Raw genomic sequence first — 22949 nt, forward strand, 5'->3', positions numbered from 1 at the left:
AGGCTGAGTCATAATCTATACTGAAGATTGGACTCCTTGATCTTCATCAGCAAGGGCTTCAAGTTCTTTTCGTTTTCAGCAGGCAATGTTGCGTCATCTGCATATTGTAGGTTGTTAATGAGTCTTCCCCCAACCCGTGTCACATTCTTCTTCATATAACCCAGTGTCACTGATGATTTGCTCAGCATACATGTTGAATAAGTATGGGGAGAGGATACAACCCTGATGCATACTTTTCCTGATTTTAAACCATGCAGTATTCTCTTGTTGTGTTCGCACAACTGCCTCCTGATCCATGTACAAGTTCTTCATAAGCCCACTGAAGTGCTCTGGAATTATTCCCATTCTTCTCAAGGTTTTCCATAGTTTATTTTTATCCACCCAGTCAAATACCTTTGCATATTCAATAAGACACAAGTAAACATCTTTCTGGTATTCTCTACTTTCAATTAGGATCCATCTGACATCAGCAATGACATCCCTTGTTCCATGTCCTCTTCTGAATCCAACCTGAACCTCTGGTACCTCCCTGCCAGTGTACTGTTGCCACCTTTGTTGGATGATCTTCAGCAAAATTTTACTTGCATGTGATGTTAATTATATTGTTCTATCATTTGAACATTCTTTTGGGTTACCTTTCTTTGGAAGGGGCACAAATAGGGATCTCTTCCAGGCAGTTGGTTAAGTAGCTGTCTTTCCAACTTTGTGGCATAGATAAGTGAGTGCTTTCAGTGCTTCATCAGCTTGGTGAAGCATTTCAATTGGTAGTCCATCAATTCATGGAACCTTGCTTTGGGCTAATGTTTTCAGTGCAGCTTGAACTCCCTCCTTCAGTACTCTTGGTTCTTGTTCATACGATACCTCCTAAAATGGTGGAATGTGGACTAGTTCTTTTTTGGAAGAGTGACTGTATTATTTCCAGCTTCTTTAATGATTCTTTCATCATTCAATGTTTTGCCCATATAATCTTTCAAGATTGCAGTTGAGGCTTGAATTTTTTCTTCAGTTCTTCAGTTTAAGATATGTTGAGCGTGTTCTTCCTTTTTTTGTTTTCTAACTCAAGGTCTTTGCTCACTTCCATATAATATTTTACTTTGTTGTCTAGAGCTGTCATTTAAAATTTTCAATTCAGGTCTTTAACTTTATGATTGTTTCCATTTGCTTTCCATTTTCACTGCAACTCTACGTTTAGAGAAAATTCCAGAGTTCTTCTGACATCCTCTTTGCTCCATTTCTTCTATCCTTTTTAATGACTTTTTGCTTTCTTCATGATTGTTTGTTCCAAATAATGGGTAGTTGGAGAATATCACCTCAGTGATAGAAACTATGCAAGAAATTGCATGACAAATTTTGGCAAGACCAATACTCTATTCCTTGAAAATGCCTTCTGCCAACAATGACTACATTGATAGACCTCACTGTATAGAATACACATAGATCAAATAGACCAACCCTGGAGAGAGATTATTAGGAAGCTTAATAGCATCAGTCAGAACAAGGCCAGGAGCAATTGTAGTACAGACCATCAATTAATTGTTCATATTCAAGGTAAAATTGAAGCTGAAGAAATCCATGAGAGTGAAAACATTCCCTTGAGTATATTCTCCTGAATTGAGAGACCATCTCAAGGATAAATTCTATATATTCACTACTAATGACAGAAGACCGTGTGAGGTGTGTAATGACATTGGGATCATCATACATGAGGAAATCAAAGGTCACTAAAAATCATGAAGCATCGACCAAGGTGGATGCCTGAAGAGGCTTTGAAACTTGTTCTTGTCAGTAGACCAGCTAAAATGAATGCGTGAGACGATGAAATAAAAGAGAACAGAGTATTTAAAAGGGAGTCTCAAGAAGAAAAAGTAAAATACTTAAATGAAATGTAAAAAGACCTTGAATTAGAAAATTCGAAAGGTGAAAATACTGGAGAAAATAATTAAGCTTTCGGTTACAATGTCAAAAGATTATAAAGGGCAGTATATTGAAAGATAGAAGAAACAGGTATGTAAAATGGAAGGAACCCCCAGAATCATAGTACCAAGATGAGTTGGTCAATATTCAATCATTTAAGGAGGTAGCATATGATCAAGAACTGATGATGTTGAATGAACAAGTCTAAGCTACCCTGAAAACGTTATTGAAAAACAAGGCTCCAGAAGTTGAATGAATATCAATTGCGAGTTTTCAACAAGTGAATGTAATACTGGAAGGGCTCCCATGTCTATGCCTAGAAATTTCAAAGATAGCTACTTGAAAAACCAACCATAAAAGATATATATTTGTACCATTTCAAAGAAAGGGACCCGACAGAATTCAGAAATCATTGAAGTATATCATTGATATCACATGCAAGCAAACTGTTGCTGAGGGCAATTTGTAAAATGGTTGCATCAGTACATGCATCAGAAATTCAAGATTCACAAGAAGGACATAAAATAAAGGATATCATTGTTGATGCCAGAGGGATCTTGGAGAAAAATAGGGAATGCCAGAAACATGTTTACTTGTGTTTTATTGACTATGCAAAATATTTGACTATGTGGATCATAACAAATTGTGGGTAACATTGTCAGAAATTGGAATTTCAAAACAAATTAATTGTGCTATTTCAGAATCTATAAATAAACTAAGAAGCAGTTGTTTAAGAAAAAGAAAGGAGTGATGGGTGATTTAAAACAGGAAACATATATATCAGTGTTGTGTCTTTTCACCATACTTAATCTGAATGCAGAACAAATAATCCAAGAAGCTGGTTCAGGAAAAAAGTAACAAACAAACAAACAAACAAACAAAAAAACCACCCATGATATCAGGAAATCATCAGGATGGAAAGCAGCTCATTAACAATGTGTGATATACAAATGATGCACCTTATTTGCTAAAAGCAAATAGGAATGGAAATACTTTTTGAAGAAGATAAAATACTCAGCCTTCAATATAAATTACACCTCAACATAAAGTTGTAAGTCTTTCTCTATCTCTCATTGCTTTTTAAAAAACTTTTATTGGCACTTCATCTACATATCACACATTTCACTAGTTCAATCATATCAAGGAGTTTTATAATCATTACCATAATCAAATTTAGAACCTTTTCTTCTTCTTGTACTCATTGTTATTCATGTAATCATTTTTTTCAATTGTGGTAAAACTATACATAATAAAGCATTCTCCAATTCAATAACTTCTACATGTACAATTCAGTGCCATTGGTAATATTCATGTTTTACAACCATTATTGATATCCCTCCCAAAATCACCCCCTAAGCAAAAACTCATCCACAGTAACTATAGGTCATTTCTTCTTTTCTTAGCAGTTTCCTTGATAGAATCTTCACATACCATACACTTCCACAATCGCTTAAAAAACAGTTCTACATCCTTATCACAATCAATTCTAATGCTCCCTCCTCCTTCCCGTATTCACTGATTGCTCCCCATTCCCCACGTTCCCAATAAATCATTTTATCAGTTATTGTCCCTATGCACCCACTATTCTGTGCTTCATAAACTGGGAAATTTTACAGAAACAAACACAAACCAAAATGAAACAGAGAGAAGAAAACAATAATAATAATATAAAGATAAAAATTACAAAGAGTAAGGAAGAAAAGACCATCAACAGTATTTAAAGAAACAGAGAAGAAATTTCTGTTTTCTCCTCTGGATTGTTTATCCCGCCTATCTTATCTAGATAGACATGCAGCGACAATAATTAGCACAAAAAAGGCAGAGCAAAACAAAACACAAAACAACACAACAAAAAAATGACCCCCCAAAAAAGCCTATAAATAGTTCCACATCTGTTTATTGACCTTTAGGAGTGTTTTATGGTTGAGTCTGATAGGGTGCCACGCCCTGGCCCCAAACTCTACTGTTGGTATTCCCTTGGGACTTTGCTCCCCTTGCTGCTCTGTTTTAGTGTTTCACCCCAGTGTGGTGGGATCAGACTGGGCAAAATTCCCGCACTGTGCCTCCAGTGTTGTCTCTCAGAGCGATATGGGTTTTGTCTCATGGTGGGGCTGGTCCTTTGGTCCTTTCTGTGCATTGGGTGCTCAGAGCAGGAATATCGTCCTTGGGGCTTGGGGGCCAGGTTGTGTTCCCCTCTCTCTCCTTCCCCCCTTCTTGCTCCTGTATGCTCTGATCAGACACTCCCCTCTCCCTGTGCTGTAGTTTCAGTGCTGGCCTCTGAAGTGAGAGTGGGGGTGGGGGGTTGGGGGGGGGGTGTCCACATAGTTGGGATGTGACCATCCCACAGACCTATTGGTTCCCTGCTCCATGTCCCTATGTTGGACTCATGTCTTGGCACAAAGGGTGGAAATCTTGTCCCTCTCTCCCTCCCCTGTAGAGATATAAACAACACCCTTCCCTTGGGTGGGTTAGTGCCCTGTTCCCCTGCTACCCATGTCTTTTTTTCCCCCCTCTATCTTTTCCCCTCCTTTTTAGTTGGCTGCCATATGTATCCCTGGATTGGGTCTGGCCCCTGCCATAGTACCTGGAGCTCACCCCCAGAATGTAGGTATACAGTAGCTTTTCCCCTATACCCATTTTGCATTTTTAAGCTTACCTCAGTGGCCTCATGTTGTACTTGTCCTTTTGTGCTTGACTTACTTTGCTTAGCATAATTTCCTCGAATTCTTCCCTTACGGCAATGTGCTTCACGCGTTCATCACTGATTTTTAGGGATGTGTAGTACTCCTATATGAGAATGTATTAAACTTCGTCTCCTACTAAAATAATATATCTGAGTACTTTGAAAAGTTTATAGAAATGGCATTAAAGGATAATGAATTTTTCCATGAACTGTTTGAAATTCCTTCATATGATACCATGAGTGAATAAATAAATTTGTAAATTTACTTGAAACTTCACCATGCTCTATAAAAATTACCTGTGTGCATATTGCTGTGTTCTGTGCCTTTATTTAAATAAATATAAGGAAAATTTAAACATTTATTTTCATATGTAACAAATTCCTGAAGTGATAGGACTACATCACCTTTCACACGTAGAAACGTGTAGGCGCTGGCCATACTACTTCAGAATCCAGAGTGATGTGTATGGGGTTATTATACATTTTTATGAATGTTTCTGGGTCCAGAAATTCTTCAGCTTTCCCCAAGCACTTTATTATTTGTTCTGGGATTAATAGTTCAGGTGCAATTTGGTGCAAGTTATCACCTGGCCCTTTAGCGCCCACTTTAACAGACTTAAAAAGGTGGAGTCCCAGTTTATGAATTTGGGTGAGAAATTCTGTGACGACCTCTTCTATGGACTGGGACTGTGTCACATCATCGAGATACATAACAGGCACATTTATTACTGAGACATGCCATTGCATAAAGAGTCGCGATGGGATGTTATGAGACATGACTATGATTTTCAATCCTTGGATTAAAAATTCGCTTTCACCCTTTTTATGGTCAAGATAATCTAAAAGAATTCGGAACAGTGTACCACTGGACGACTCCAGGATATGAAGAATGGAGGTGGGATATATGAGCAATAATCCTGTCACCGTTTCTCCCAGGTGATGTTTCGAAATTAACTGGAACACGTTTTCATAGTAATCAGCAATGTCCTTTTTTTCTGTATGTGCTTGTATATTGCCGATTAGAAACATCCTATTCATGAGGAATTTCTTTAGCTGCAGCCTTTGTTTTTCCTCCTGAGTGTGCAAGTAGTTGCTGCGTGGCACCTGGGGCAGCAGCGTGGACTCCAGCGGCGGTTTTTTGCCGGTCTTGGGGGCGCGGTGGTCCATGGAGGACAGGACGAGGGCTGTTGCCTCCTGTCGATTCCAGGTGTCAGCCTCTCACAGTGCTTATATATCCGGGTATCACTTCCGAGAGGCATGCAGGTTTTTTTTCTTGTTTCTGACAAAAAACAAAATAAACTACAGTTTGACAAATCCCATATTGAGTTACAAAATCCTTCTCCGTTGTACTGATTAGCAACTATTTAGAAATGATACAATGTTAAAACATGATTCAAATGATGACTTTTTTTTCAATTTTAATAAGAAATATAGGACAATCATGTCTTAGGGTGAGGGTGGGGCAGCTCTCCAAAATGTCTGTGTGTGAGGGTAAAAGAGAATTTTCCCGATTAGTAAACGTGTTCACTGTTTTTGTGATTATTTCCTCCTTTAATCTACAGTATTTTTTCTCATTCTCTAGCTTCTACATACACAATTTTTGTGGAAAAATTCCATTCTTGTTCAATTGAATTTCTACATTAATTCTTTAAAATCTCCTATCTAAACACAAGATAGAGCTATGTATTCTTTATGAAAATGCCTATTAAGGGTATAATTCTGAGTGTTATCAGTAGGAATATAGGAATATTACTGTGGGCAATTCTGATAGCATAGTAAACTATCACTTCATTTATATAATAATTATAGATTGTCCATAATCTTTAAAATTAATAACTTAGAATTTTATAATAATGTCTAATTTCTTTTATCAATTTAACTGGTCCATTAAAAATCTGGAGGTCACTACATCCTAATATGCATCTATTTAACCTTTATTCATAAAGGTAGTATTGCTTCTTGGGTAATAATAATAGTAACCTTTAAAGAAAAACAAATTTTGGCTTTTGTTTTTTTTTCCTATCAAGAAGTCTCAGAAATGGTTCTTCTTTCTCTTATGTTCTTCATTCTTTCCCCACTTTCTCCTTATATGGTTCAAATGAAATAGTTATTTTTAACTTACTCTTTTTATGATTCTTTTTTTTACTTCAGATCAACTTAACATTTCATTTTTTTCTTCAGGTACATCTTTTATTTAGCAATACCTCCTAATGCCCCACTTGACCTCCATCACTCTTCTAACTGCCTGTGTTCTTTTCTGATTTCTGTGGTGCAGGAGTCAGTTGGAATGTCAGCTGCCTTAAAGGGCCAGAGTATATTCCAATTCTCAACTTCTTGATTGAATGACTGTATTCTAACAAACACCTCAGAATTATGGTGTTGGAGTGAGTCCTTCCCCTGACCCCTAAGTGGCACATTTTCAGTTGGATATACTTGTAAAGCTGACAGATGGTTGACATGGCAAACTCCCTAGATATACTTTAGGGTTTTTTTGGTAAATAGGATACATGATTGTAGACCGTCTCTCTGTATTTGTGTACTAATTATGATTTTCAGAACAAATATCCCAATCTGTGTAAAGGTAAATGTTTTAAGACAAGTCTTCACAGTAAGTTTAAGCTTACTTAACTATAAATTTGTTACATTTTATCTTGAAGAAGTCAACTACACTACTATTTAAAATTGTATTTTCATAAGCTCTAAATCATAATTCTAAAGCAATACAGTTATAAAATATACTTATGTCATTAAAAATAATTGAAGCATATTTTCCCCCTGATGTTTGGTGACATAATGGGAAAAATGTTGGCCTTCTCACCAAAGGTCAGTGATTCAAGAGCACCAGCCACTTGAGAGATTTCCAGCCTTGGAAATCCTACAGAGTAGTTCTACTCTGGCCTAAAGGATTGCAAGAGTTGGTCACTCAAAGATAGTGAGGTTTGCTCTACAACCTAAGGCTCTGGTATTAACAATATACAAGTAAAATTATTCCAGAAATTAGAAGCTGAGAAAATGACTCAATAATTATTTGTGAGGTTTTTAAAAAATTGCCTACAATTGCTCACTTATGACTTACTTCACCACATCTGAAAACAATACAGTCTTTTCTAAACTTCACAGGGATCTTATCATCACTCAGTCTACAGATGATGTTCAGCATCTTTGTTCTTAATGTTTTGCAGAAACATTCTCCTGACACTTCTCTTTCTCAGTTTGTGCATAGACCTGTGTGTAATTTGTTCTTTTTCTTAACTCAAAAGTGATTATATTTAGGCAAACTCTACACTCACTTGGTTTCATTAAAAAAGGAAACACCATTTCTAAACAGAATTACATTGATAGGTCTAGAGTAAGGTGACCAGATTTTAACATTGGTACAGCAGGAAAAAAGTGGTACACCATTGATAAAACTCATATCCTGGTGAAATATCCACATGGCAGCCAAAAACAATATACCCTAGCTTGTTGTGCATTCTTTCCAAAAATCGGGACTTTTAAAAAATGCTGCGGGACATGGGAAAAATTGTTAAGAAGCGGGACATCTGGTCACCTTAGTCTAGAGATTAGGATTCCCATACATATTTGGGGGACAAAATTTAATTCATAGGAATGGTCTATAGAAACTGCTGAGGTGCATACATAAACTACTAAGTAAACACACATGTAATTCAGCAGCACACATTAGAAAATTATTAGATATTTGGAGATTTTTATTATAAAAAAGATTAATTTCCCAGCATTGCCTCTCATCACCAAACACATTCAGGAACAGTGGTCGGCAATCTTTATCAAGGACAGCACAGGGTAGAAATAGTTTGTTATTCAATTCCAACAGTAAACATTCATCAACTCGTTGTTGAAAACACATGCCAGGTCCTGTGGAGATATTCTCGTGAATCAGATATTGCACCTGGCAAACTCAATTTCAACTAGCAGATCTTAAGGTTCCCCAAAATACATTCAGTAAAGGGCTAGGCTAGAGGTGAACTACTCCGATAAAAGTATGGATAATAAGCACTGTAAACAAAGAATGTTAGAAAGATTAAATGTGGTAGGTAGAATGGGTACTTCAACTGAATACTAAAAAAAAACCCCACTTTTTAATGTTTCTGTTTTTATGTATCATTATTTTGTGGGCAAAGGTCGAGACGAGATGAGAGAAGATAGGGAACAGACCCTGTAAGCTGGAAGCCAAGGCTACACAGGTGGGAGATGTACCATATCCGCCAGAAAATGGCTAGCAGAGCACTTCTCAAGCCGTAGAAGCTGCCAGTTTGTGCAATTGGAGAGTCCCAGTCCCAAGCCTGAGAAAGCGTCAGCTAGTCGGAGTAATGTGAGGTTCAAGAATCTGCACTTTGAGAGAAGTACTTGACTGGGCTTTCTATCTCTCCCACTTTGAAGAACAAGCTAACTTGCCGTGGTGTCTACCCTGCTGTCAGTTATCATCAAGTGAGGGAGAGATTCAGCCAGCTTCTAGTTGTTGTTTAATGATTCTGGAATTCAGCCCTGCTGGTTACAGCCTCTCCAGGTGATTCTCCTTGTAGCCAGGATAATAAATTCCTGGCCCAGGCTAGTGGGTGGGACTTGGCTTGTGGAGAAGGAGACAGAGGCAAGTTGGAGTGAGCTTGTGGAGGAGGCCCATGCCCTGTGTAGAGGCTTGAATGTACTCTGCTCACGAGAGCGTCGCCAACATGTTTGAGCACTTGTCGTCAAAACTGTGTCTTTGGAAGTGGCCCGTGAAGTGCAGAAGAATTGGAGTGGAGGACACTGAAGGCGCTTTTGAGAATTCTGCAGTTGGTGAGTGAGCGCTCTTATGTGCTGTCAGTTAAAGAGGCCGTTGGTTCCGCTCTTCTGGAAAGTAATTAGACAATATGGGTCATAAGCTTAAAACTTTCATCCTTTTAGACTGTATAAAACCTCTAAAGAAATGGTGTTGGTCAATATTTTAATGTGAATATAGATATAGATACTAAAGGTTATAGATACTAAAGATAACCTTTAAAAATAAAATAGATATCTAATTATGGAATAATAGTGAACTCTTGAAATTGTACTTCAGTGGTAACGTAAAAGCATGGAATAGAGCTATGCTCTGAGAAAACTCAATATAAGGCAAAAATTATATACAGCATCATGTGATCCCAATTTTACTTACTTCAAGGCATAGAAACCAGAGTGGACAAATATCTAGGCACATTAAATTTGGTAGATAAGGGTGATATTTTACATTTTTTGAATCTTCTAAGTGTGCCTATTTTACTGCTCTGCTAAAAATGAACATTTAAAAAGACTGGTTTAATGCAAAGTTTTGGGAAAAGCAGTATATGCATTATAGTTCTCATTATGAATCAGGCATTGTCTAAGCCTGCCATTGTGCTGAATTTGTAAAGTTGAGGTTCTGGTACCCAGTTTAACAGGGAGGACAAATACTCAGGTATATTTGGTTGAGTTTACTAAGTAAGTATCAAGATAGGAAGGCATGGTAATGGTAGGTGGACCAGTTAAGGCATAATCCAAGAGTCTCAGCCCATAAAAAGTCTTGCATGAAGTGAGGTATTTGAACAATCTAGGGAAGAAATTTAAGCTATATGGTCCTTTAAATGTTTGCAGCTTTACCAACCCTGCATAAGGTTTCCTGAGAGTATGGATGGACTCTAGCAATGGATTGTTGGGTAGTGTCTGAAATAAGACAGTTGTCATGTGAGCCATTGCTAACACGGTAAGATTTGATCAGCTTATTTTGTTTGAGGGGTGAGGTTTGAAAGGATTTTAAGATTGACAGCTTTAAGTGTCTTTCATGAAAGGACTAGGATTACAGATGCACGGTATAGGAGAAAACGATGCTGTGTGGATCATATGAAAGTGGAGCTGCCAGGGAAATATTCAAGTATAAATGCAAGCGTGGGCCGTAGAAGTATGAATTTGTGATGCAAATTTAATAACTGTCTCTACTGAGGGGAAAGTTGAAACCTTGGGAACACACGCAGTCCCATAATACTTCGAAGAAAGAAGGTGGGACAGTGCACCCATGGCACAGCTAAGTTTAGGTCATGGGCAAACAAGAGCCAATGAAGGAAGCAATTGAGGTAGACAGAGGAGTGAGGCATTTAGAAAATATACAGGGCTCAGACATTTCCCTAGTTGTTAGTAGTTGTGTAGTCATTAGCAAACTTGTGTAGTTGTTAGTAAACTTCTAAGGAGAAATCAAAAGTTTGAAACTTGAAGTAACCTTAACCTTATGATTTTGGCAATTACAAGTTTCCTGGATAATTAAAAAATCACAAAACAGTTTTAGTAAAATGATTGAGGGAGGTCAGGTTGCAATCCTTGAGTGAGTCGATATAGAGTGTAGACTACTCTTAAAATTTTTTAAAGTAAAAAAATGAAAAACTGAAAATTTATAGAACAGCAAAATGTTACAGTAATTAAGCGACGGTGATCCTCGTGTTTTCGTTGTTAAGGACTAGCATTTCTGTGTTTTTTTCTGAACCTTCTTTGTGCCCAGCTGGGATTGTAGAGTCTAATAATAGATTGCTGTACTGTATTCTTTGAAAATATTTTCAACAGTCACATCTATCTAGGGATTTTGGAGACTACAAATAAGACTTAACTGATGTATGTTTAGTTTTCTTTGCTATCTGATTTATTTTATGCACTGGCAGATAGCAGAGCCCTGGAGGGGTAGTGGTGAAGGGTTGGGCTGTGATCTGCGTGGTCAGGTAGTTCGAAACCGCCAACAGCTCTGTGAGGGAAAGAGTGGGCTTTCTACGCTTGTGAGAAGTCTCCGAAGCCCACAGGGTCATGCTGAGTCAGCATTGCCTGGATGGCAGTGAGTTTGCGGTTTTGGTTGGTAAGTAGACGAGCTCTAAAGACATGATTTACTCAGCTTGTTGGCACGTGTTAGTCAGGTGACATTGACAACGGATTCTAATTTAGTTTTCTTGACTTTTAAAAGGTTTGAATCAAAGCACAGTGCTTTGTTAATACAAAGGTAATTGTGATAGTTTTATTTTTAAAATTGCAATATAAGCATCATGATATCCTATCCATGTAATCAATTACTCTGAAGTACATCAGCCCTTTAATGTCTACTTTAGTGCTTACTTTGCCTTAGCTTGATCATGTGATGTGAAGAATGAAGAAATTTGAATCTAATAGAAGTTGGAAAAGAGCATCAATACTGCCTGTCATGCATGTTCTTCTTCTAAGTGAGACTACATGATACAGCTGTGGAGTTGCTTGTGAAAGTGAGGTTGACGACAGGAAATTCTGCAGCAGTATTATCTCTCACTGGAGTATTTTTCAGAGAAGCTGGCCATCATTTCTAAGAGTGGTGCTGGTGACCATTAATGCTAGTCAGCGGTGACTCATCAACTCCATGTGTGTGGAGGAAAACTGCTCTAGAACATTTTCTTTCCTTTTTTTTTTTCTTTCAGTTTCCAAATGGTTATTTTATCAGATTGTTTGAACATTAAATTTATCTTTGTTCGCAATCCAAAATAGTTACCTGAAGTTTGCTGTTTGGTGTGTGTTTACTTTTATTGTCTATTTGTTTTCTAAACTCTTCAGCACAGTTTTCTGGGGCGTTCAGACGGCCGCGATACAGGTCAGAGAGTGTGTTTCTTTTGTGCTGCCAATTCTGAGCATTCAGAGCTTTTGATTTGTTGGGGTTGTGGCTTTTTGAACTCTGTATTTTTTATTTGTAACAATTGTAGTTTTATCTTTTCTATATCCTCTAACTCCAGAGTTTTCTTTTTCTCCCCCCTCCCCCTCCTAGATTCACAGTTGAACCATATTATTAGGAAAGGCGTCTGATGAAAATGTGAGTTCTGACCATTCATCAGTGTTTTCTCTTAAAGATACATATAAAAAAATAAGAAACAAACAAAACCCCCTAAAGAGCGTCTTTCTTTTTTTGTCTTAAATATCTCTTGTGCTGCATCAGTAGACAGAACTTCGGTTAGTTTTACGAAATGCAATGTCTAACCCATTTCTTGCAGGGTGGGGTGAGGGGTGGGGGTGGGGTGGGGTGAGAAACTGCAATGACTTGAAGTTGAGAATGTGGATACCGCCTCACTCACACACACTCATTCTCAGACTGAAAAGACACCCTCACCCTCCTTCTGGCCAGCATGTGCACAGTACCATGTGGCAAAGGTACACTGAAGGCGGCCTGGAGACCTGAAAGACTCCATCTTTCTTATCAGTAGCAAAGGCCAGGCTGCCTTTTACAACCATGCACCACTGCTGAACCCCGTCCCTCCTCTCCCAAACCAGACATTCCACTCAGCAGCGGCCAAAAGACAGGAAAGCTAGTTCTAGCTTCTCCTGGGAAGACAGCTTTCTTCAAGACTGGCCTTCTGGAAGAATGCCTGCCTTCCGAGGCACCTTGGGGTGGGGTCTCTTGACCAGTCTCTGGCTCCTGGAGCACTTCACCATTGCACCACCCAGGACACACCCAAACGTGCTCTAGTTGCTAAACAAAACAGTCATAGGACCCTGAAGATTGTGATGCTAGAGAAATACTAACCATTTTAAATAGAGAAATAATGTTATGGGTTTAATGGTGACTATTTTAATAACTGCAATCAGGTTTTTTAAGAAGCGATACATCTTAAATCTAAAGTATCTGCTAAAAATGTATTCCATGTATGTGATGAGTAGGCTGGAATTTGAAACTTTAAACATTAAAAAAGTTAATATTCATGTAAATCTAGGGGATTCTACCACTTTTACTATATGTAACTAGAGCAGCAATAGTAAAAACAACCTATCTTTAAACATACCTGCTCTAAGTATTTAGAGTTCTTTGTGAACTACATCTGTTAGTTTACACAACAAACATTATCCTGCAAAGGTTTCAATTCACACTAGATTTACAACCCCATTGCCTATCCTGGGAGCCTGGGTGGTCCTGGCAAGTGTACCTTGGAATGCTAACTGCAAGATCAATAGTTCAAAACCACTAGCAGATCCTTAGGAGAAAGATAAGACTGCCTGCTCCAGTAAAGATTTACAGCTTCAGAAACCTGTATAGGACCACTGTGGGCTGGAATAAATGGTAGTGGGTTTCGTGAATTGGTTTGCCCATTCAAAACAAGGAACCGTGGAGCCATGTTTTCTTCTTCAGAAAATGCTTTATATCCCACTAGCATTAGTAGCTAGAGTCATTTCAGTTCTCTGGATAAAAAAAACCCCTCAGTTTTATTTTATGTAATGAAAAGGCACAATCACCTTTTTGTGTGTGTGAAATACAAATATAACAGGGTGCTAGGGCAGTGATTGGGGTTGTGACAATATTCCCAGGATCTACAGTAATATCCCAGTGGGGGAGCATAGGGGAGTGTAGGCAACTGGTCTTCAATCATCAGCTTTTGCCATTGGCATCTGCCAGAGATGCATGAATGCCCGTTGGGTCTATGTAGTTCCTTGTCTAGATGACAGTTCCCTAACAGCTACATCTGTGTCACTTTTCCAAAATGTGTGGGTGGGGTGGGGTGTACTATGGTACTTATTCCAGGAGCATTTCTAGAGACAGCTACCTTGGACTCTGTGCCAAATACGGATAAATGTTTTGTGTTCTTTAAAATATTGAGATGCTTTACATGCCATATTTTGGAAAATACTGATGGACCTAACTATAGAGGGTGCATCTCCCCTATTCAATGATTTCGTTTGTAAAAAATTTCATTTCTATGTGAATATTTTTTGTTCTTGTTGAACTTTGCATTTTTCAATTGCCTAATGCGGGTAATCCACAAAACTGGCAAACTGGCTGGAGCTTTCCTAGTACCCGTTTTTCTTGCTAGGTGAACATCAAGCAACTCTTTCTGAGTTAGTGCACTCAGTGACATCACCTGGGAAGGTTCTCTGTGGTCACAGTGAATTTTTTCTTAAAAGCAGTTTTGCTCAAATCTCAATTTTTTTTTTTTGTGATGGCCAATTTAAGAGAATAGCATGTGGCTGTCAAATTTGGTCTCCTGCTTTGGAAAATTGCCACAGAAACTGTTGTGATGTCGCACACAGCCTACAAGGACAGCGCTAACTGAAGTGCATCAGTGGTTTTCTCATTTCAGAAAAGGCAAAATGTTAATTGGTGAAACACTTGGTTCTAGACCTCCATCAATTTCCCGAATGGACAAAAATGTCAACTTGTAGTGCATCTGGAGTTTGTTCCACCAGGTCAGACTAAGCTTTCTATTTAGAGGTTGGAAAAAGATTGTGTAACATGTGACCAAAAAGGCCTGATTTGTGACCCACAGAGGACTGGTTTTACCCCCATGACAATGCACCTGCTCATGCATCCATCTCAGGGTCCAGTTTTTGGCAAAATCCCAGCCTGCCTCTCTTGTCCGAGGCACTTTACTCACCTGACCTCACTCCCTGCGACGTCTTTCTGTGTCTGTGAATGAAGAGAGAGATGAAAGGACAGCGATTTGATGACGTAGAAGAGGTGAAGAAAAAAACGAGGGAGGTCCTGTCAGCCATCCAAACAGATGAGAGTTAGAAAAATATTTCCAAGAATGGAATCACAGCTTTGACGAAAGTAGTAAGTGTAATGGAAAGTACTTTGAAGATGATAAGATTGTTTTGTAAAAAAGATATTAAATACATAGAAAAAGTGCGTTTTTTTGATGGGTACCCCTTGAATGCCATTTCCAGTGTTTGGTTAAGGTATACCTACAGAAACTCTGCTAGGGGTCATACAGGATACAGAAAAGCATAACTGTTAAGGTACAAGGTGACTACAGCAATGACAGGACATGGGGATGACATTGAATAGGAGAGTCTAGGACAGAGCACTGGTTTGTTCTGTTAGATGCAGCCTCCACGAGCAACACAAAGGCAAAATCCACAAAATCGGATAACAAATTTCAGCATGAAAGAACTTGGATTAGAATTCTCAACTCTTGTAGCTGGATGACTTAAGTGTTAATGGAACTCAGTGGAATTGCATTTGTTTGCAACTAATGACTTTTATTAAGATTAGCTTTACAGTGAAAGAAATCACATTTTGTTTTTATGGTTTAATGGACAGGTTAACTTTGTTTTTTTTATCATATACAGAGCTGTATGTGTGAGATTGCATTCATACTTGGCAGCTTATGGCATCCTTTTATAAGGCAGAAATAGTCGGTCATTGTCATTCTTGAGGGTTAATTATCTCATACACTTAACATCTACTTCCATGCGGTTCTACTTCCCAAAATATCACATTGACCAGTTCCACCACTGTCATTTTTGAGCATGACTGTGTATATGCATGCGTATGTACAATATCTAGAATCTTATCGTAACAAGAAATCGCTGCAATAAAAATAATTTTATTTGTTTTACACTCTTGACATGCTGAAGGCCCATTTTGAATCTCTCATTTGGGCTATGGGAAGGGACTTTTTTGTGTTTTCAGAGCTTGAGGTCATTGATGTGGCTTGTGTTCAGTGACTCATCTTTAGAAATTTACCTCTAGTGTTCTATTTGAGAACCAGACTAGTCTTAAGTTTTTATAATGTTATACTCAAGTCCTATGCCTCATAAAAGGCTCATACTTACATATATTGAAATCCAACTGCAGATCCCTGACCTATGCATATCTTCTTGTTCATCAATGAGCCATATTCTATTAAATTAAAAAATGGATTGCTTTTTTGACTGCATCAACTTTATGCTTTGAATCTGTACTTTAAAAGAGTAAATATTTAGAAAAGAGTAAAGCCTTTTCAGTTAAAGTTGAAGCAGAATGAACCTCCCCCTCCAATTAGCAGGCTGTGATTGCTATTGTTTATGACTTTGTTTTTAAGTGGCATCGTTTTCCTGTCATATAGTTAAGGTAGTTTTTTCCCCCCTTTAACAAGATATAAAAGTGTGCAATAAAAAATGTAAAAGTCTGTAGCAGTATTTTAGATGGTAAAGTGAAATAAAATTCACCCATACCATGCAGAGAAGCTAGATTAAATAGCAGGTACTTCGTGTTGGGAGAGTAGAAAAGAATGATTCCTCTTGAATACCTTACAACCTCTGAATAAAGAGTGCTGCAGCAGTATCTGGGAAACACAATGTGTGGGTGAAGCCAGCGTCTCTTTATTTTAAATTAATCATCCTTTCAGAGTAGGCAGATAACAATCCTAGTGCTGGGTGCCAATGTCTTTTTATTCATGGCACAGATAAAACGGAAGCTCTCCTATATTACAGCTCTGCAATATGAAATATCTCAAAGTATCATTTTTTTCCCCTGTATGATTGTACTGTTCTTGAAAAACTACTTTTCAATAACATTTAGGATTTGGAATAAGTCAATTATTTAAAAAATAAATCCTTGAGTACAATTATGTCTATTTACAGTAGGGCAGGGTGTAGTATAAGCAAGTCACTTTAAATACAAGCCAGCAATGTTTCTCCTTCACCATAGATTTTCTTACCTAAGGCGTTTTTATAACAGAATTAAGCTACTGAACCTGAGTATCTCCTCTGTGCCATCATTGAGGGCTGTGGAGATGCACTTGTGCTAAACATACCTCTGCTAAAAGTACTGGTAAGCCTTTTTTCAGTAGAATTTAATTCCTAGGCCTTAGCAGTCATGTTACCAAATTTCCAAGGTTGGAAAGTAGGATAGGAAAAGTACAATAAAGGTCCTTTCCTTGTTCCTAAATGGAACCGTTTCCCAGTGGTTCACCCGTTTCACTCATGCTTTATATGCCCGCATACCCAGCAAGCCAATGTCATTGAGGTGATTCTGACTCGGTGATCTCCACACAGTTTCTGAGACTGTAAATCTTTAGGGAAGGCAGATAGCATCACCTTTCTAACAGGTGGCTGGTGAGTTTGAACTCTTGACTTCTTGACTTGGCAGTTAGCAACCCACTGCCTGTTCCATAGCCTTACCAGGATTTCTTACCCTCATTGGCTCTGAATCAATTTCAGTCTTTCTCTCATTAGCATTCGGTGTCAGTGGCTAAGAAAGCTGCTTCAAAGCAACTGCGGTGACCTTGTCATCTTTAGGTTAAAAATCTTATCACCTTGAAAATTCCTAATTTGTAGTAGAGATATTTAAAAGTAAACATCTACCAGTAATAGCACCACGTTAAGGAAGCAATATGTATTTGGCATTTTAAAGAGCAATAATGTGTAAAAGATTCTGCTCTGAGTTAGTCTTTCAGTTCCCTCTTAAATGTGCAATTGAACAATGGACATAGTTATTTTGAGTTGAAGTAACAATATGTTTTAATTTGAACACCTAAGGTTATACGTCAGATCTAATGAAGGGATTGTCTTCCAAAGAAGGCATTTTTATTGGAACAATGATGAATTGAACTATAATTGCGTATGCTAGTATAATTTGTAAATTGCTAAGCTTAAGAGGGGACCCAGCTTTTTGAATTGAAAACTTTAACAAATTTAATATTCAACCATGAAACTAAAGGAAACCTCAAAATAGCCCCATTTTTGCATAAAAGCACACCTTAAGGACTCAAAAAAAACCTTTATTGACAACATGATTTTTTTTTTTTTACCAGGCAGAAGGTGAGGAGAGATTAGTCAACACTCTTAGACACAAGGGACAATCTGCTGCCCCAGGTGTTCTCGACCTCCCCTAGTTTGGGCTTCCTCAGGCAGTCCAGGGTTGCTATCTTTAGTAATAGCAATCACCTGGGCCTTTCTTCAACCCAGGCTAAGCAACTTAAGAAATGGCTGCCAGATTTTCATACCTATGTTATTTTAACAAGACACAGTTAATCAGAATTTAGAAAATGCCATTTCCCTTTTACTCTATGTAGCCTAATGGTTACCCTGACCTCTATTTCAGGCTCTTAAAATTTTATAGCTTGCTATATTGCTAAGAGGCAAACATATTTCCTGGACGAGTCTAAGGTAACTCTTAGAATCATTCCCAAAAGCTAGTTCCTTATTAGTCAACAGACTTTTTGAGATTCTTAGTTGAGACCTACTGCAGTTATCCTAAGACTTGAAGAACTTTACTGTCTGCTCCTAGTCAACAATTACATTCTGTGACCATCCTGAAATGTGAGTTAATCTAAGCCATCTGTATGACTTCCTCAGAGTGTGTTAGTCTGGGTAGACTATTGAGAAATGAACTCAAAAGACTTTCCAGTGGGTGGAAAGTCTTGTGGATCCAGTAGTGGTAGAAGCATCTCAGCGCTGTCATGGTGTCCATGTGGCTTGTCTAGCTCCAGGGTTCTGGCTCTATCAGCATTGCTCCATGTGGCTTGCCAGCAGAAAGTGAAGCAGAGAGAGAGAGAGTGTCCCACCTCCAGGGAAGAAAACAGCAGTTCCCAGAATCCTCAGGAAAAGGCCATGCCCACACAGAGGTCTCATGGGCTATGACCTGATTGACAGACTAGATTCAAACCCTTCACTCAAGTTGACAGTAGATTGTGTAACTGCCACACAGAATGTAAATTCCAAAGTGAAAACCAATCTGTAGGTATGCTGAGCACAAGTGCAGCTCTGTCTAGATATTTACCTAGTGTCAGTCTTTGCACTGGTGTCATCCTCTAAGAGACCTCTTTTCCCCTCTGACTTGGAGTTAGTGAATTGGCTTTGCTGCTCCAGGCACCAAACTTTATTAGAGATACCAGAGAGAAGCAAAAATTACTTAATCTGAGAAACATTGTATATGTTTTATGGTTCTCTTTTATAATTGTGCATATGTTTAATTTTCCATGTAATACTTAGCATCCAGTACTAATGATATCCCTATACATTCACATGTGTAGGTTGCTTCAAAAATTCTTGGGACACTTCCATTATCCTTTATTAAAAAAAACCATTTATTGGAGGCTCGCATAGCCTCCTATTATCGTTTATTTCTGTTTTCTATGAACTTTTTAAAGCACCGTTGTATACACTTTTTGGCCTCATACTGTAATTAAAGTTTCTCTCTTTTGGCTTAAAAACAAACAAAAACCCAAACGCACTGCCATCGAATTGATGCTGACTCATAGCAACCCTGCAGGACAAGGTAGAACTGCCCCTGTCAGTCTCTGAGACTCATTACAGGAGTAGAAAGCTTTCTCTTTCTCCCGTATAGTGGGTGCTGGTTCTCAACTAAACTTATCATTCAAAGACCAATGAGTGCTTAGCACATTATAAATGCCTGTCAGTATTAGTTAGCAATAATGGCATTCCATCAAGTGCTTGTACACATTTCATTGTACCAAGACCACTGCCACCAAGACAATTCTGACTCACAACTGACTAGACTTTAGTAGCCTTTCAGAGTTTTCCAAAAGGAGCAATACTGCCCCATGGTGGTGGGGTGAGGTCAATGGTATGATTCAAGGGGACTGTAAATGCAAATAGTCTGTCCCAGATTATGGGGTATAGTACAAACGTTTGTAATTTCTAGGGTGTGTTGACATTTCCCCCCCAGAAAAGGCCATAAGACCAGTTTGGGAACCTATGCTTGACATCTTGACTGGGGCGTTTGGCCCCCTAGCCATGCAGTTAGAAGCCTACCCCTTCCCTGATAGTACTACCAGGGCTCCTTATGTCAATGTCCTGAGGGAATCCTGGTGGCATTGTGAATCAGTGTTTGACTGCGGAGTGCAAGGTCAGCAGTTTGAAACTGCTAGATTTCCATGGGAGAAAGATGCAACTTTCTATTCCCTTAAAGATTTAAAGCCTCAAAAACCCACAGGGCAGTTCTACCCTTTCCTATAGGATTGCTAAAAGTCAGAATCAATTCAATGGCAGTGCATTTGGGTTTTTAAAATTTTTTTTAGGTGTGCTTTGATTAACCAACCCTCCATTGTGCATTAAAATAAACACTATAATGAATGCATTTTGATCTTCATTTCTGTTAATTTTTCAGTTTTATTAAAATAATTCAAGCTATAAAGGTGTTGGAGAAATTAACATTATATGGTAAAAACCCTTTCAAAAATAAGTTATCCTCCAAAAAGGATTAATAATTTGTGCACAATTGCTTCACAGTTCAACGCTAAAGTCCACTCAAAACTAGGTAAAAAAAAGACAAAAAGACTGGCTATACTGAGGAGCTCACTGGAATTTGAAAGGCAAAGTTCACAGGTTCATTAGAAAATTAAAACATCAAAACATGTATATGTTTTATTTTTTTAAGAGACAGGTACTATCAGCTGGGGAATAAAGCAAAACAAAGCAAACCCCAAACCTGCTAACATAAAACTGTTACTTCAAAGACTAACATACACCTTACCCAAACTATGGCATTTCTGTCACCTCATTGCATGCCAAAGCTCGAGTGTGAAGAAGGAAGGCCAGACAAGAAGGGATGCCTTTGAATTATGAAGAACATAAGAGACACCATCGACACCTGTCTTCTTGTAAGTAGTGCAGCCAGAGTGCTCCTTAGAAACAAGGATGAAGCCATCTAGGGAGGGACATTGTGCTTGGAAAAGCAGAGGGTCAGGGAAAAAGCAAGTAGATGAGGCGGAGTAATAGCATGCCTGCAGAAGCGGTCTTGAACTTTGCAGTGGTTGTGAGGACGGCACAAGAAAGGGTGGTGTTAGTTTTGTTGTGTGAGTGTTATTGTTAGAGCCTACTGGAGGGCACCTACCAACAAGAGTCTTTTCAGGAGCAGATTCCAGGGTTTTCTCCCATAGAGGAGCTGGCTGGATTGTAATCACTGATAACACTCTGAAATCAAACCACCCTCACTTCCATGGAGTTGATGCCAACTCGTAGTGCTCCCATAGCACAGGGCAGAACTGCCTGTACTACAACTTTTTTCTGGAGTATGAAGCCCCATCTTTCTCCTGCAGAGTCTCTGGTTTTGAACTATAGACCTTGTGGATCACAGTCCAAAGCATAACCACTCCACCACCACGGTTCCGACATAACACTATTATATTTTGCCCTTTAGAACTATTTTAGGTGGGAACTCCTACTGACTCAGATTCTAAACATTAGCAAATCAACTTAAGGATTTGAGTTATAGCTTAACTGTCCAATTGTGATGAAACTTAGGTTAAATTTGAACTTAAAGTTATCTTCACAAGAAATTTATGGCTTTTTAAATTAACTAAGCTATCTCAATTGAACCTCAGCATAGTCTTACTCATAGAAATATAAAAGCTATCTTTAGTATCTGTGTGTGTGTGTGTGTGAGAGAGAGAGAGAGAGAGAGAGAGAGAGAGAGAGAGAGAGATAGAAAGAGACCCTGATTTTTAATTATATATAACTTTGTAAGGTTAAACACTTAAAAATAAATTTTCTCTGTAACAGTTGTTATAGAATGTTACTCCTCGGATTCTATGAGGAGGCTTCAAAAGTTTGTGGATAAATTCCAGTATCTTAATTTTTTCCACAAGCTTTAAAAGCCCTTTCAAATTATTTCATGCGTTATTTGATCCGCTTAGACAATAAGCTTATGGACATCTTATATAATCCTAGAGAATATGTATAAGAGCAAGAATACTTTTTAGTTTTATAAGGAACATGAAAGGCTCAGTTTATTTGTCAAAATTTTCCTAGTTGGTATGATGGATGAGGGTGCTAGTCAACATTCAAGAGCAAGGTGTAATATATTAAGAGCTAAAAACTAGTAGCATATGTAACTATTCTCCATATATTTCCCTCAAGTCAGAATTCACATTTCCAGACAGGCTTTTTCTTCCTGAGTACTATCAAGGCTGATGGCACATTAGATATGCATGTCAAGTAGGGCTGTATAAAACCTTGTCAGTACAAATTCACCATTTCTCTGTAGTGTTTAGTCTTAGAGCAGAAATATTTATAATAATGTAACACATTTAGCATCTTTAAAATGATAAAGTATCTTGTAGAAAAGAAAATGCATAAATGTCTTGAGAATTTTTAACTTATGCGTGTAGTCTAAAAAAGGAAAGTTTGATGTGAGAAAATGGCTGGGTCTTTTGCACAGTGCAGTGCTTCAAGGTTTTTAAACAAACTGCAAGAAAGGCTACAATATATAACTACTTAGTTTCAATAAAGGGAAAAAAGAAAACCATCTTTTAAATATTTAAACTTTGCACATGGGCAATTTGAGTGTTCTAAATTCTGTGAGAGTTGGGGGAAACTCTTACTTTTAAGGTAGTTAGCATTTTGAACATTCTGAAAATTTTTCCTCTAAGTTTTTATTGTGAATTAGGTGAAGCCTTACAGAGAAGGCTTTTCAATTCCATAGTTTAGATACATATTGTTTCAGGTAAGGGATTTCAATCCCCACAATGTCATACCATATATCCCACTTCTCCTGTTTCCTGTGTTATTCCTCATTCTTTTCAAGCTTTACTGAACCTTGTCCTTGAGTAAATGCTTCTCCCCTTTCTTTTTAATGGCAGTGTGGCTTAGGTGGGGGTTTTACATTTCAGATCACCAACTCTGCCTT

At 38.2% G+C, this 22949-nt stretch overlaps 2 protein-coding genes across 2 annotated transcripts in view; one reads left to right on the forward strand and one right to left on the reverse strand.

The window, feature by feature from the left end:
- The window catches only part of ZNF804B (zinc finger protein 804B), a 485335-nt gene that overhangs the window by 42937 nt on the left and 419449 nt on the right, over positions 1-22949 (forward strand). The gene's annotated exons all lie outside the window — the stretch shown is intronic.
- TEX47 (testis expressed 47) lies at positions 5006-5764 on the reverse strand. The gene has a single exon (XM_013004627.1). It carries the CDS (start codon positions 5762-5764, stop codon positions 5006-5008), a length of 759 nt encoding a protein of 252 aa, XP_012860081.1.

The sequence above is a fragment of the Echinops telfairi genome, unplaced genomic scaffold (genome assembly GCF_000313985.2).
Source record: "Echinops telfairi isolate 266 unplaced genomic scaffold, ASM31398v2 ScPeMD7_23;HRSCAF=83, whole genome shotgun sequence".
In the NCBI taxonomy this organism is placed as follows: Eukaryota; Metazoa; Chordata; class Mammalia; order Afrosoricida; family Tenrecidae; genus Echinops; species Echinops telfairi.

What these genes read in the sequence shown, in the direction of transcription:
- TEX47 (XM_013004627.1), bottom strand. Translation starts at nt 5,764, where the DNA reads ATGGACCACCGCGCCCCCAAGACCGGCAAAAAACCGCCGCTGGAGTCC.